Below are 15498 nucleotides of genomic sequence, written 5' to 3' on the forward strand. Positions count from 1 at the left end.
TTCTTAAAAGGGTGTGCCAAGGGTCTCTCTTCAGTGGACCTAAATTGCCTATTTTGGCTGTGCACATATGCCTGCCAGAGCAGTGTCCTAGGTTAAAGACCTTAGTAGGCAACTCTTCTTCCCCTTTAGAAGGGAGGAGACACCTCTTCTTTGTCTGTGGAGCCTCTGCGCCAGTTTGGCGTGCTGTTCTGGGGCTCCTGGGGAAATTTTCACTCCCTAACAGGCTCAAAAGCTATATGCCATGCCCCAGAGGCTGCATGGGAGCTAAACGTGAAGTTTCTGACTCCCCATTTCGCTGGACATAGCACGTGGTACAAGGGTATTCTTCTGCTGCCCATCCTTCACAAACAAGGCATGATATAGGGGTATTAGAGTCAGAGGACTCCATCCCTGGCACTTTGGAAGCAAAATGAGGTGTTTTGGGGAAGTTTGAGAATTTAGGAAAAAAAAAAAAAAAAAAAGTCTGGAAAATCCAAGAAGGCTGCTGCTGGTGAATTTTAATGATAAAAACAGCTTAAAATCATCTCAGGGCTGACCAAAAACCTCAAAAAACAGGATTTTATTGGAGGACGTCTAAGGCCCTAGCTTTTGAAGACCCCCCTCCCAATTTTTCCCACAGGCTGTCATAGCCTTACTCACAGACCATGCCTGCTTCAGATCCTCTCAGGTGTAGCTGTTCTAGGAGAGGCCCTCTGTTTCCACTTTGCTGGAATCTTCAGGCTGCCAGTTGGACTGCTACAGACCAACCCTTAATCCCCTAGACCTCTTGGGAAAAAGGGCAGAGGGGACAAAACACATCTGGCACCGTGAGCACTCCGAATGAACACTATTAGCGCCTTAACAGCCTGTGCTCCAGCTCCTGAACCAAGTCAAATGACTGAGCAAACCCCAGGGGAACAGACCCTGAGCTCCACTAATCTTAAGCAGGCTGGCTGAGACAAGTCCCTGAAGGTTACACCCGCCAGCTGCAGATTTAAAATCTGCTCCTCTCCATGCAGACAGAATAGACCCTTATCAAAAGAGATATCTCATTTCACAAAAAAGACCACGATTTGAGCGAAAAGCCACAAAACTATCACTAAATAAAAAAGAAATAAACTGAGTAGATCAGAAGACACCTTTCTTACTCGCCTGCAGAAAGAGAAACTGAAGGGGACAGCAGACTACTGGAGGAAGAGGAGGTTTTAAAAACTGTGATTGACATCATTCTGCAGTTTGCTTGTGAGAATGGAGTATACCCTAATGTTCAGCATACCATTCCTATTTGCACTGGAATATGAGGATTACACAAAAGACAGGTTACCGTGTCTCAAAAGGTATACACTGTACAAAACTAAGATACAGTGGTGAATTGAGCCATTCCATGGCAAGCGGTCTAGGCCTCCTCACTTGACCATCTCAGAAGTTGATGAAGTTTTTACTGGAGGTACAACAGGACGTGCAATGAATGTGTTAAATCTTAGATGTGTTAATCTTAGAGCAGGATATCTACATCTTTCAAAATTAAATGCCTTGTTATTGGGGCCACTTTTTTTGTTCAATGGAAGACAGTGAAAAAACGTCAATTTTTGTTTCAGGTTGTGGAAAAGATAGTTGCTTGACCAAGCTAAAAGTCAGGGGGAGAGTGTGGCACAGCGGTTAAAGCTACAGCCTCAGTACCCTGCGGTTGTGAGTTCAAACGCATGCTGCTCCATGTGACCCTGGGCAAGTCATATAATCCCCCCAATGCCCCTGGTACATTAGATAGATTGTAAGCCTGCCAGAACAGACAGGGGAAAATGCTTGAGTACCTGAATAAATTAATTTAAACTGTTCTGAGCTCCTTTTGGAGAACGGTATAAAAAAACGGAATAAATAAATAAATTTCTAGTACAACCTTGTGTGCTGTTTCCAAATATACCACTCATGTCATTGGTATACCACTGGGGGACCACAAAATTGATGAAAAAGTCTGTCATGGAACTCACAGGTAAATATTTAACACAACATAGCTCCTAATAGAAAGCTTAATAGGGCTCAGATTTTAGGAACTGGAAGAGATTACGGCAAGTTACTGCCCCATAAATAGACACACTATGTTTTTCTTTTATGAGATAAATCTTTATTAAGATCGTTGAAAAAATTTTATGCAAATTCTTATCTATATTTATTGTCATATATCACAACTGTACATCCTCCAATCTCTTTCTTCTTGCACCATTTGAATGAGCAATTTTTTGGCTTCAAAACTCACTAAGCCACATTTTTGACCTGCTATTCTTAATAGTTTAAAATAGTCCTGAAAGTACACCATGATTTCAACCTGAATTTAATGTTAAAATATGTTGGGGGCGTAGACAGACACTGGAATAATGAGAGAAACTTTGAATTGGAAATTTGTGGCTTTCTAAGAACTGTAAATTTTTATTAGGATGAAAAATTAGGAATTCTATGAGCATCAGAGCTGTTACTACGGTGGCCAGCGCTAAAAATGCTAGCATGGCTTTGTAAAGGAGGGGGTAAGTGATCAAAGAACAGTATGGTGAGGAAAGAGTAACAATTTCAAAGACAAATCGTGCTTCACAATTACTTCAAATGCTGCTCATCATGCAGCTAGCCTGTTCCTTGTTCCATGCCTTGAATTTGTTGAGAATAGCTGTATTGCCTTCCTGCTGAGCTTGTCATTGGGGTTTCAAGAACCACATGTTCTTCTGAAACCCACACAGTATCTTTTTCAGTGGGTCAATGAAAGGATCAAGTAGGGCCTTATGGATGTTAATTTTGAATGATAAGGTTATTTTGACTATATTAACTTGTAAACAAAAGTACATTGAAATCTAATAAGCTGTCTAATTAGGTTTTGGGCCATAGGCTACTGTGTCAGTAAATTTTATTAAAATTGGAGATGTGCAGCTAGGAGCCTTTACTGAACTTGCAATGAATCACCAACAACTAAATATCCATTTTAATAGGAGTATGTGAAAGCAGTGGATGCTGTAACTTGAGTTAGCATGTGAAACCTAAGCTTAGCTGCACCACGCAATTTCACACCTCTAGCTCATTTGCATATTACACAATAGGACACCAAAGATGCACTTTTTTTTACCACTGCATGTATACACATGTGAATAATGCATACATTTGCGACCTAACTTCTGACACAGAGGATCTAGAATCAGAAAATAATATTAAATATTGAACTAAGGCCAGTACTGGGCAGACTTGCACGGTCTGTGTCTGTGTATGGCCGTTTGGTGGGGGATGGGCTGGGGAGGGCTTCAGTGGCTGGGAGGGTATAGATGGGCTGGAGTAGGTTTTAACGGAGATTTCGGCAGTTGGAACCCAAGCACAGTACCGGGTAAAGCTTTGGATTCTTGCCCAGAAATAGCTAAGAAGAAAAAATAAAAAAATTTAAATTGAATCAGGTTGGGCAGACTGGATGGACCATTTGGGTCTTTATCTGCTGTCATCTACTATGTTACTATGGTCAAAGCAAAGCTGAAACAGAATGGCTTTTGTAGCAAAAAATGACACTCTTTCAAGTGCTATAAAAAAAATAAAAAAATTGGACGATGTACAGTTGAGAAATTTGCACCCAAAAAATAGCCAAAATTTGAATAATTCACTAATATCATTTCTTTGTGTAATTATTTCTTTGCTTCCAATTGGCTGCAAAGCCTCTTAAAGTAAATCCTATATGCCTGTCATGTGCCATGATGGCTGGTACAGTTATGACTTGAACCGAAATACAGGCCAAGAGCAATGAGGAGTCAAAGTAGGCATTAAGGGGCTGATTCTGTATGCAGCGCCTGCCAAGTGTCAATCACAGCTTGAAAGGACCCTAGGCATAGGAAATGTAGGCCAGGGTTTCACAGGCCTACATTTCCGGTGTCTAGGGTCCCATCAGAATCACGGCCAGCAGCGCATAGTGACACAGAAGTCCAGGGCAGCTACTAACCATAGCCACTTCAAGGCTTCGGTGTCACTATACGATGCTAGCTGGCAGGGACCTAAGTGCTGGTCTCAGAGGCTGTGTAGCGGGACATTTTTTAAAATTACTTTTTAATTGGCTTTAAACGATGCAGTCAATAACCGCATTGTTTAGCACCAATTAACACAACTAAGTTAGGTGGTGATAGAATGCCTACCATTGACTAACTTTCAGCATCCCGAGAATCTGGGCCTACATTTCTTTTATAACTATTTTTACCTACTTTGCTGGCTCATAAAAGGGGAGGTAAACTAATGGTACATTCCAAACTTTGAATATGAAATTAGTGTAGGAGGGGGGGTATTAATCCACAAAATTAAAATTCTCTTGGAGGATTTGTGGGCTATAGTGGCTGAACAAAGTTGCCAAATTTGTGTTACGCAGAGCACAGTGCTCTGAAAGTGACCTACAGTCGACAGCCTCTAGGTCTCAAAGCAATAGAGATCCAGCTGAAAAGTTTTACATGGTTTCATTGGAGGTTATAGGGAACCTACACACAAAATTTTATTCAATTTGGAGGAGGTTGAGTGGGGATGATTTTCAATATTGGATAACTTGGACATGGAATGACAATTAAAAATGTTTTCACTTGAAACTTTTTTTTTCCATTTGAAACTTTAAGGGTCACTGGGAAAACCCTCTTGGGTGACAAAGGTTCCTAACAAGTGAGAGAGAGCATTGTAAGAGAATTAAAGTTCTCTTGGTGTATACAAAGTTCAGAATGAATTTTCCCTTTCAGTCCTAAGGTTTTAGAGAGGTTCATTAGATCTGATTAAAAAACTGGGCCTGTGATAAAAGAGTGCCAGTTGGTAGGAAAAAAATACCTTGCCCTACCCACATTTTTCAAACATTTTGTAGACATGACCATAGACAGGTCGATATGTAAAAATATAATCAGATGAATGAATAAATTTTGTCCATACATTATATGGCCAAAATTTTTCTAAGTATGAGGCCACGGGCATTCTGAGGACTGTTATGCAAACAGCAGCACAATATTCAGCCATTAAAGAGATATCCAAGTTTAAGTTAGAACTGTTTAAAGTTAATTTATTCATTTTAAATTTAGGAATGCATATTCAGTGGTCATTTTAAATTGATAGATTGAATGAAAATCCACTTAAAGCTATCTGGAAATCTTGTCCAGATACTTCTGAGCAGCAACCATCCTGATAAATATTGACCTCACAGTGCTTGATCAGGTCAAATCTGAGACTTGGAAATAGATATATCACAACTTCAGTTCTTATTAACCATTCATTTACTTCTCACAGTCTCTCAAGTCCCAGAAGACAGCTCAAAGATACAAATTTCCCAAAAGATAACTATGGGGCAACAAGATATAGAAACCAGAGAAAGAGAGATTAGGTTCTTACCTTGCTAATATTTTTTCTAGTTGATAGGTATATCATTCTGGAGAGTAGGGTATTATCCCCATGCTTGCAAGCAGTGCAGAAGGAATTCACCCTAGGTTTTCAACTCTTCCTCCTTTTCTAGAGAGCTCTGCTGCCCCCTTCAGTTTGAACCAAAACCGGAAATAGCCCTATATAGAAACACATGAGAAAGAAGGGTACGGGGAGACTGCCCGAAATACTGTCTGCTCTGAAAGAAGCATAACAAACATGTTAAAAATCATAATTGAACAATTCAAACCTCGGAATAACAAAAACCCTTTATGGAGCTCAAATACTCCCTAATGCATTATAGCAATAGATTATTCTTCATACCCTTAAGGCAGGGGTGTCAAAGTCTCTCCGTGAGGGCCGCAATCCAATCGGGTTTTCAGGATTTCCCCAATGAATATGCATGAGATCTATTAGCATACAATGAAAGCAGTGCATGCAAATAGATCTCATGCTTATTCATTGGGGAAATCCTAAAAACCCGACTGGATTGCGGCCCTCGAGGAGGGACTTTGACACCCTGCTTTAAGGTGTGACTGCCATCAACATATCAATTTTCACTCGAACTTCTAGAGTGCAAGAATAGGCAGGCGGAGTAAATAACTGACAGGGCAGGGCTCCAGAATGACACACCTATCTACTAGAAAAGATATTAGCAAGGTAAGAAACTAATCTCTTTTTCTTGTGTAATTGGTATATCATTCTGGTCAGTAGGGATGCACAAATGCAGTCCCAGAAATCTAGGGCAGGACCTCTGCACCTGCTCGTAACACTGAGGACCTAAAGACGGTGTCCTCCTGTGCTGCCATGTCCACTCTGTTGAACTTGGAGAATGTTAGAAGAGTGTAACAGATCAAAGCTCTACAAATCTCCCTGGGTGAAATCGCCTGAGCCTCCGCCCATGAAGCCATGCTTCTTGTGGAATGTGCTTTCAAGGAAACTGATGATTGTTTGCCACAGACAATATATGATGACGAGATGGCCATCTGTATTCATCTTGAGATGGTAGCATTAGATTCCAGTCTACGTCTAGCCTGCCTGGTGAGCACAAATAGATGGTCCGAAGGTCAGAACTCATTGGTGACCTCTAGATAATGTAGGAGGATTCTTCTTACATTCAGCTTTCTCAGAATCTGGTCCTTTTTCTCTGACCCTGTGGTCTGGAATGGTGGCAATCTCACTTTTTGATTGATATGAAATACCAAAACGACCTTTGGAAAAAAAGATGGGACTGCCTTCGGGATCTTGAGGAACAGCTCCTTGTATGACAAGGTGTGCAGCTTTGAGACTCATTTCACCGATGCAATGGCCACGAGAAAAACAGTCTTGATGATAAGATCCAACAAGCATGCCTCTTAAATAGGCTCAAAAGGAGCCTGGCAGAGGCATTAAGGTTCCATGATGGACATGGTTGTTTTACCAGAGATCTGAGGATTAATGAACCCATTAGGAATCTGGCTATGTCTGGATGAGAAGCCAGGGGAACTTTACTTTCATGGGCCCTAAAATATGAGAGGGCCAGCCACTTGGACCCTGAATGATGTCACTGCGAGGCCACTGTCGATGCCTGCCTGGAGGAAAGCTAGCACTATCATAATCGGAGCACTAAATGACTACCAGTTATAATCCTCCTTGAAAGTCTCCCCCTTCCTTTTCCCTTCCCCCAACGCTTAATGCTGTACACCTCTCTAACGCACATTATATATATCTAGCTGTAAACAGCATTGATCTCTTGTAACTGTTCATATTGTGTCATCCTATAACTTAGTATAACATCCTGTATCTTATTGTAAACATCCTGTAACTGTTCTCTTGTTAATATCTTGTACTTTATTGTAAACACCCCAGTACCTGCTCACTTTGTATTATCCTGTATCTTATTGTAAACATCCTGCAACTGTTCTCTTGTTAATATCTTGTACCTTATTGTAAACACCCCAGTACCTGCTCACTTTGTATTATCCTGTATCCTACTGTTAACACTGTACTCTCTCTTGACACGACTTTCACTGTAAACCGCTTCGAACTTAGGGTATAGCGGTATATAAGAAATAAAATTATTAATATTATTATTAAATGGCTCCACCTTCTCTTTCATATACCAGTGTTGAAACATCTCCCATGCCTCAGCACAAGTGGAGACTGTCATGTTCTTGGCTCTGAGAAGAGTAGCAATAACTACTTCTGAGTATTCTTTGCACTCTAATGTTGCGTGCTCAAGAGCCATGCTGTAAGACAAAAGTGATCCGGATCTTCTACGACCACTAGGCACTGAGAGAGAAGAATAGGCTGTAACCACAAACACCCTGGTCCCTCTGAAGATGCACTAGGTTGGCATACTATGGCCTGCACGACCAAACTGGTGCTATGACGACTACTCTTCCTGGGTGGTGTGCTATTCTGTGAGGTATGCCCCCTATCATGGTCCATGGAAGAAACACGTACAAGAGATTGTTCTTTGACCATGGCTGGACTAAGGCATCCAGAACTTCACTTCCAAGCTTGGATCTTCGAATGAAGAAGTGGTCCACCTTCTTGTTCCTTGCTGCAGCCATCAGATCTAAAGTTGACCAACCCCATTGAAGAATGGTGGACTGGAAGGCTGCTGGAGATAACGTCCATTCTCCCGGGCCTAAGATTTGCCTGGTGAGGTACTTGGCCTGGACACTGTCCACTCCCATTATATGCACCATGGAGATTGCCTGTAGGTGTAACTCTGCCCACTGGAACAGTAAGAGGGCTTTCAGGTTCAGCTGAGCACTCTTGGAGCCTGACATATGCACCGCTGAAGCATTGGCAGAGAAGACTCGGAATGCCTGTCCTTCCAGACTCTTCTCCAGCTTTTGCAATGCCAATCGAATAGCCCAAAGCTCCAGTCTGTTGATGAACCATTTTCTCTGGGAGGCTGACCACTGTCTCTGGACTGGACATCCATTGCAATGGCCTCCCCAGGCTATCATTTGTTGTGAGAATCACCCATGAAGTTATTCTGAGGGGCATGCCCCATAACAACAACTGTAGATGGAGCCACCAACTCATACTGCGATGGGATTCCAGAGTCCATGGGAGAGTCAAAGGACCACCAAAACTGTAGTGCATTCTGGAGATGATGCATCTCAGCCTTTGCCCAAGGGGTCACATCTAAAGTGCTACCATGTAGCCTAGTACCTGAAGACAGTGCCATGCAGACAGAGCTGGCTTGGCCAGCAAGTTCTTTATGAGTGCAGAGCTTGTCTGCATGCCTCTGGAAAGTAGTCCTGGCCTTCTGCCATGTTGAATAGTACTCCCAAGTATTTCAGGGATTGGTATGGAACCAGTTGGATCTTTTGAAAATTCACTGTCCAGCCCAGGCTCTGCAAGACCTGGACCACTTGAACCACTACTTGTTCCTCTTCTGAAAATGATGGAGCTCTTTTCCAGTCATCCATATATGGATGCACTTGCAATCCTGTCCTGTGGAGATACACGCTGCTACCACCACTATCACCTTGGTGAAAGTGCGTGATCCTGTTGTCAACCTAAACAGAAGCACCGAGAACTGAAAATGTCTCTCCAGCACATGGAATCTCAGGAATCTCCTATGTTCAGGAAATATTGGAATGTGCAGGTAGGCTTCTGCCAAGTCTAGGGAAGTAGAAACTCCCCCAGAGCAACCAATGCAATGACTGACCATATGGTTTCCATGCAAAAGAGTGGAACCTTCAGGGTCTCATTTCCATGTTTAAAATCTAGAATTGGTCTCCAGGCTTCTGAGCCTTTCTTGGGCACTATGAAGTATATGGAGTATCTGTCTGAGCCCGATACTTCTGGCATGGGCTCCATTGGCCTTAAATTCTACAAGTCTCTTTACTATTACTAAGACTCTGCATGATTTTACTGAATGGCCCACTGGGGAGTCTACAAACCAGTCTGTTAGGGGATGAGCAAACTTGAGCTTGTATGTTCTCCAAATGATTTCTAGAACCCAGTGGTCTGATGAGATCTGCTTCCAGACCTTCGCATACACCGAGAGCCTTCCTCCTATCCTCAGGGGGAAGACTTCTGCCCTGGCATTATTGCGCTTTCTTGGATGTTGAAGTGGAATTAGAACTGGAGGTCCTGTAAATCTCTGTCTTGATCCCTGATAGATCTCGAGATGAGGCTCCTTCTAAGTACTGTCAAAAGTGCCTGGAATTATGAAAATTAGACCGCCTAGAACCTTTCGAAGTTTGCAGTTTGCTGTTGGCAGAGATTTTGGCCAGTGATCTGCTACGCTGACCAAACATTGGTCCCTTGAAAAGGAGTCTGCTGAGAGTAAACTTGGAGGTGGAATCTCCTACTCATTGACTTTTCTAGAGCATTTTGCGGGCTGAAATGGAATAAGCCGAGAATTTGTTCATGACTATGAACATGTCACAGAGAGTGTCGGCTACATAATCCACCCCTGCTAGCATAAGCTGGGGCAAATGCTCATCCTCTGCCACAGTGGTATGACAAGTGTGTCCCATAAAAGAGGCTGCTGCAGTTGCTTTGATCCCTAAGGCTAAAGCTTCAAAGTGCCTCTTTAGGACTACATCCACTCTGTGATCTTGCATATCCTTTAATACTACGCCACCTTACTTGGCAGAGACATGAACTTGGTTACCTGAGCAACCATGAAATCCACCTTAGGCTGAGCGAACATCTATTGACTCCTGTACCATAGGATACAGCCTACACATTGTTTTGGCTACATTTAAAGAACCCTCAGGAGCATCACAGTGCTCTGTGACTAAAACACTTTTATCAGGATGCCAGAGAAAAGAAGTGGGCTGTGCTCTCACTCCGCTCAGGTTAGAACACTGAGTGGAAGGGGCCTGCTGGGAGCCTAACTGTAACTCCCGCAGGCAGTCAGTAATGAGCTTTAATAGCGTTGAAGGCTTGAACAGTCAGCATAGTGTGGGATCTTTCCCATGGTCGAAGACCACCACTACTTCCTACGTACTTGCTCCTGTTTATGACCCTATATCTCCCAGCAGGAAAGACTCGTTCTGTGACAACAAGAGCATAAAGACTGATCCTTTGTCCTCTGAGTCTGTCAGAAAGGTCCACAGGATCCTGATCAGCCGCTGCTAATGACTCTGATACATCCTGGGAGCCCAAACCTCCTTGTGCAACCCCTGGATTGCTGCCAGACCTCATAGGAGGATCCCGGCTATCCAAATCAAATTAATAAATTCAGGCAAAAAGGCCTTACAGGGCATCACTGAGTTCCCTTTAGGTAAACTCTACCTTATGTCTCTTGGAATCCATGGCTTCCATGCTCCTATGTTGAGGTAAGCTCCTGTTCCGGGGCTTTGGTAAGTATTTTCTCATGGTAAGCAGGCCCCCCCAGAAGTTCTTCATCCCAAGAGATAAAAGCGGAGGTTCTTCAGTCCTAGAGACCAAAGGGGAAGCTAAGCTCGATGCTCCCACCTTCCCTTCATGTACTACAAGGCATGTAGCACAAGGGCACCCTTCCGGTGTCCATCCAGTTGAAAACTGGAATGAATTAGGGGTAAAAAAAGCTTGAGGACTCTATCTTTGCCAATTCCGAGGCAAAACAAGGTGATTTGAAGGATCTGGAGAACTTAAAACAAACAAAAAATCAGGAAATCCAAGATGGCTGCTGTGGCAGAATTTTGGCGTCAAAATTTGGCTCAAATCAGAAAATAGGATTTTAGAGGTGTGGGACCCTAGAGAATACGGTAGTGACCTTTAAAAATAGGAGTTTCAGACCCTATACAAAACACAGCAATAAAGATAATTTCAGGCTCAAAAAAATTTGACCATGTCACCCCATTACTGCAAAAAGCTCACTGGTTGCCAGTTACAAATAGGATTACATATAAAATAGCTCTTCTAGTCTTCAAGACTATACAAACCAACGCTCCGGCATTTATAGACAGGCTTTTGATTCCACAGAGCTCGAGAGTTCTTAGATCTACTTCACAGTTTACTCTTAATGTTCCTTCCTTGAAAATTATCGGAACACGCCGTGCTTCTAGTTTTTCTGTAACTGCTCCAATGACTTGGAATTCTCTTCCCTTATATATAAGACTCGAACATAATTTGCAGAAATTTAAGAGTAGTTTAAAGTGCCTTCTTTTTAAAGAAGCCTTTAACTGAAAATATAATGTCCAATCAAGATGTAATACTTTACGATTTCAGCCATCTCCAAATTAAGATTTTTAATAGCTCTCTTATTCTACCACATCTCTGCCAGCAATCCTCTTTTTCCTACCCTCCTTATGTACTTCCCTTTTATGTACTTTTTCTTTAAATTTGTATTTCCTCCCCTCTTTCCTACTGTTTCCCGTGGCTTTAAAAAGCAAATACCCAAGTAGGTCTGGTTACGAATTATGTATATGTGATTTCTCTAAAATCATATTTTTACCTTTTGTACAACGCTTTGTAATTTAGTAAAGCGTTCAATCAAATTATATGAATAAACTTGATAAACTTGATCCCTCCCTCTGATTTTGCCCATAGGCCTTACTCACTGAAGGTGCTGCAGTCTGCCTTAGCTCTAAGTAGCAGCTGGATCTGGGAGAAAAATCCCTGCCTCAATCAACCCAGTTCTCTAGTTGGATTGATCCTCAACTCCTCTGAAAGGTGGGGGTAGGAAAAAGGGAGAGGTGAATTGCAGTCGTCACCCTGAAGAGCCCCGCTAAGACTAACAGCCTGTGCTCAAGCCCCTGCGATTCAATAGGTGAGCTAAACAACTAGGGATTCAGACCCTGAGCACCACAATAGTTTCCAGAAGCTAGCTAAACAGGTCCCGAAGGGATTAACCTGCCAGCTACAGACTCAAGTCTGCTTCATCTCCAAGCAGGCAGAATTGTCCCCTCACTGGGGAGCTCTAATGCACCGACAGCTACAAAAAAACCTCCAAATAATAAAGAAATATACAGAGCAGATCAGAAAGACATCTTCCGGAAGAACTGAAGGGGGTGTCATTTTTGACAGTACGCTTTCTTATCATGACCACATAAGTTCTGTCGTTAAAACCTGCTTCTTCAAATTACGTATCATCCGCTCTCTCAGTACTATTCTAAATACAGATTCAATTAATATTCTAATCCACTCATTAGTCATCTCACATTTAGACTATTGTAATTCCCTTCTTAATGGTCTGCCTCAAAAAGAAATTCGACGCTTACAACTCATACAACACACAGCAATCAAATTAATAAATAAAAAAGGCAAATTCGAACATGTCACTCCTCTCCTTAAGGAGGCTCATTGGCTCCCGATCACTCACCGTATAACTTATAAAATTATTCTCCTCTCTTTCAAAATTAAAAACTCTCACTTACCTTCATTTCTTGATAAATTATTAATACCCCAAAGTTCACCTCGTTCTTTAAGATCTACTGATCAAAAACTTCTCTATATACCATCCTTAAAAGAATCCTATTACACTAGAAAAACTAATTTCGCAATAACAGCACCCACCTTATGGAACTCTCTCCCTCAATATCTTCGCGATGAACTCCAACTACCAAAATTTAAGGTCAATCTCAAAACTTTCCTTTTTCAAGATGCGTACGATAAATCCTAATCATAAAATAATAATATAATTTTTTTTTATTTTTTTATTTTAGAGCAGTCCACCTTCTTTTTTATTATACCCCCACCCCTTATGTGTCATCCCCTTTTCCCTCTATATCCTTTTTTCCTTCTACAATTATGTAACTTTTTCCCACCTCCCCATTTTTCCTCACTTTCTAGTTTGTCTGTAAATGTCATACGTGTTCACTCTAACTACTCTTTTACACTCTTTTTATTTCTCTCTATTCTATATTAAATTCTTTTTTAATTATTATATAATTGTAAACCGGTCAGATATTCATTTTATGATCGGGTTATTAAAAACTAATAAACTTGGAAACTTGGTAGCAGAACCCTCTGGAGGAGGAGGAGGAATTGAAAACCTGGAATGGATTCCTTCTGCAGGGCTTGCGAGCAAGGGGAGAATACCCTACTGTCCAGAATGGCACACCTATTGCACTAGAAGAGGTGTTAAAAACAATATATAGGTAGAAAACCATGCTGCCCTGAAATCTACCACTATGGGTGAGCTACTCTCCCTCATTATACAAGTACTCAGAAAGTAGTAACAGTTTTCTCTCTCTCACTCCCACTCCATTCAGCAATACCCACATACAATTTTATCAGGTAATTTTTCAATGATTTCATTAATTCTTTCTGGAAGCTCTGTATCTATGAGTAGGCTGTGGAGTCTGAATGAGAAGAGAATGAATAATGGCTTGATGGAACATTACAATATCTCATACAAGTTTAAAATTTTGGTCAACTTAACTGCTATTCTGAAATTTACAAAATAAAAATTATCTCAGTTCTGTTCCCTGAAAGCTACTGGTAGGACTATAAATTATGTTGCAAGTTGTGTGAACTCCAGTGGATTAATATGCAAGGACATAAATAAAAATGCATTTTATGAGGGTAATTTACTCAATACCTTAAAATCAAAAGAAAGTATTTATCTGGAAAACTTTATGGCTATTATACTGGCTTACTGAGTTTAGTTTCTAAATGAGCAACTAGGTCTTTTCTAAGAAAAAGCATGAGAAGAAAAATTCTATTTTTTTAACTAAATTAATATTGTTACAAATAAAGTCAGAGAAGAAAACTTGACAGATCTCCTTTAAAATACACCTGAAAACAAAGAAAGTTGCAGAGAAGCAGAAGAGATGTACCATCAGCATTGTCAGACTCCTCATCCCCCTGGACCTTCCTCTCACACTGTCTATGCCTGAGAGAGGTCGGCAGGGACAAACAAGGAAGATAGCCTGGGGAGATGAGTTCACTATCCTCTTCCTCCTCCTCAATTTCAAACGTTGGCTCAAGTCGGGGCATCGGCCTTTCAGAGCCAGAGTCCTCAAATGGCTCATCCAGCACCTCTGTGGTTTCGGAGATGGTTTCTGTAACAACACTGCTATTGTGGTGCTTACGTTTTCGGACTCGTCTCTTCCTATGAAGGATGGGTTTCTGTAGAAGCAAGACGTTATTTAGGACAGGTCACTAAATGACAACATAAAATCTAGAAGCTTGGAAACCAAGTTGCACACTCACATACTTATTTACAGGGGCAATTTGTGTTAAATGTCCCTATCAACAAATGGAGCTATTTTGGGTGCTGAACAATAATATAAAATAAAATGAAAACCTAGATGATGAAAAGAATCTTCAACAGCAAAAGTATTGATTATATTGGGCATCAAACAAAGCACTGGGGTAACCTGCAGGAAGCAGTAGTGACACCCTTATAAAGTAGTCTGTGCAACACATTCAGGTTTCCAAAAAGGCTGAAATGGACTGCATGGAGTAACTATTGAAATTTAAGCTCCAATATGCTGGGAAAGGTGGGATTTTATTTTTTACATCTTCAATTGCTTGGGAAACTCTGAGATTATTAGAAAACTTATAAGAAGCAAAGCTGAAGATGGTGGTAGTGACAACTATCATTGAAACAGATTTTGTGCATGTTTGGGACAGATACAGTACAGAAGGATGAAAGTGTGAAAAGGGTTGAAAGGTCAAACGTTGAGGGGGAGTTCTGATGTTGAGTGGCATATGGAAATTTATAGGTGCATTTACCTAAATTGAATAGATTTCAATTGGGCAGACTGGATGGACCAATATGAACTTTACAATGTTAATAAAAACTGCTAACTGAGAGGTAAACACTATATTGAGCTTAGATGGCTGTGTATCTCACACTCATGGCTGGCCAGTTTCAAGTGTGCTGGTCCTATGATTAATTTTGTTTCTTGGGCTTCATCATTTTAAAATCTATTTTCTGTCAATCTTATCAGCAGGCTCCATAAAGCAGGGATCGTTATTCATATCTGAAAGGTACTGCACACATACAGAAGTGCTATAGAAAAATTCTAGTAGTAACTTTTCAGACCATTGATTTTTATTGAAAGGGACATTTCAACATAACTTATTGGAAAGGCAGAACTGAAGCAGTGCAGAGAAATATCCCAGGTGTCTCACAATCAAATCTTGACTCCACCAGAGACAGAAACACACTCATACACTTATATTTCTACAAAATGCTTTCAAACAATGAAGGTATAAGGAGGTTGTATTTGAATA

At 41.2% G+C, this 15498-nt stretch overlaps 1 protein-coding gene across 3 annotated transcripts in view; it reads right to left on the reverse strand.

The window, feature by feature from the left end:
* Window positions 1-15498, reverse strand: part of KAT6A (lysine acetyltransferase 6A) — a 408346-nt gene that overhangs the window by 9667 nt on the left and 383181 nt on the right. For all 3 annotated transcript variants that reach the window (XM_033949340.1, XM_033949338.1, XM_033949341.1), the window contains one exon: window positions 14094-14385. In XM_033949340.1, the coding sequence (XP_033805231.1) occupies window positions 14094-14385 (292 nt within the window). The remainder of the gene's footprint in view (window positions 1-14093; window positions 14386-15498) is intronic.

The sequence above is a fragment of the Geotrypetes seraphini genome, chromosome 6, assembly GCF_902459505.1.
Source record: "Geotrypetes seraphini chromosome 6, aGeoSer1.1, whole genome shotgun sequence".
NCBI lineage: Eukaryota > Metazoa > Chordata > Amphibia > Gymnophiona > Dermophiidae > Geotrypetes > Geotrypetes seraphini.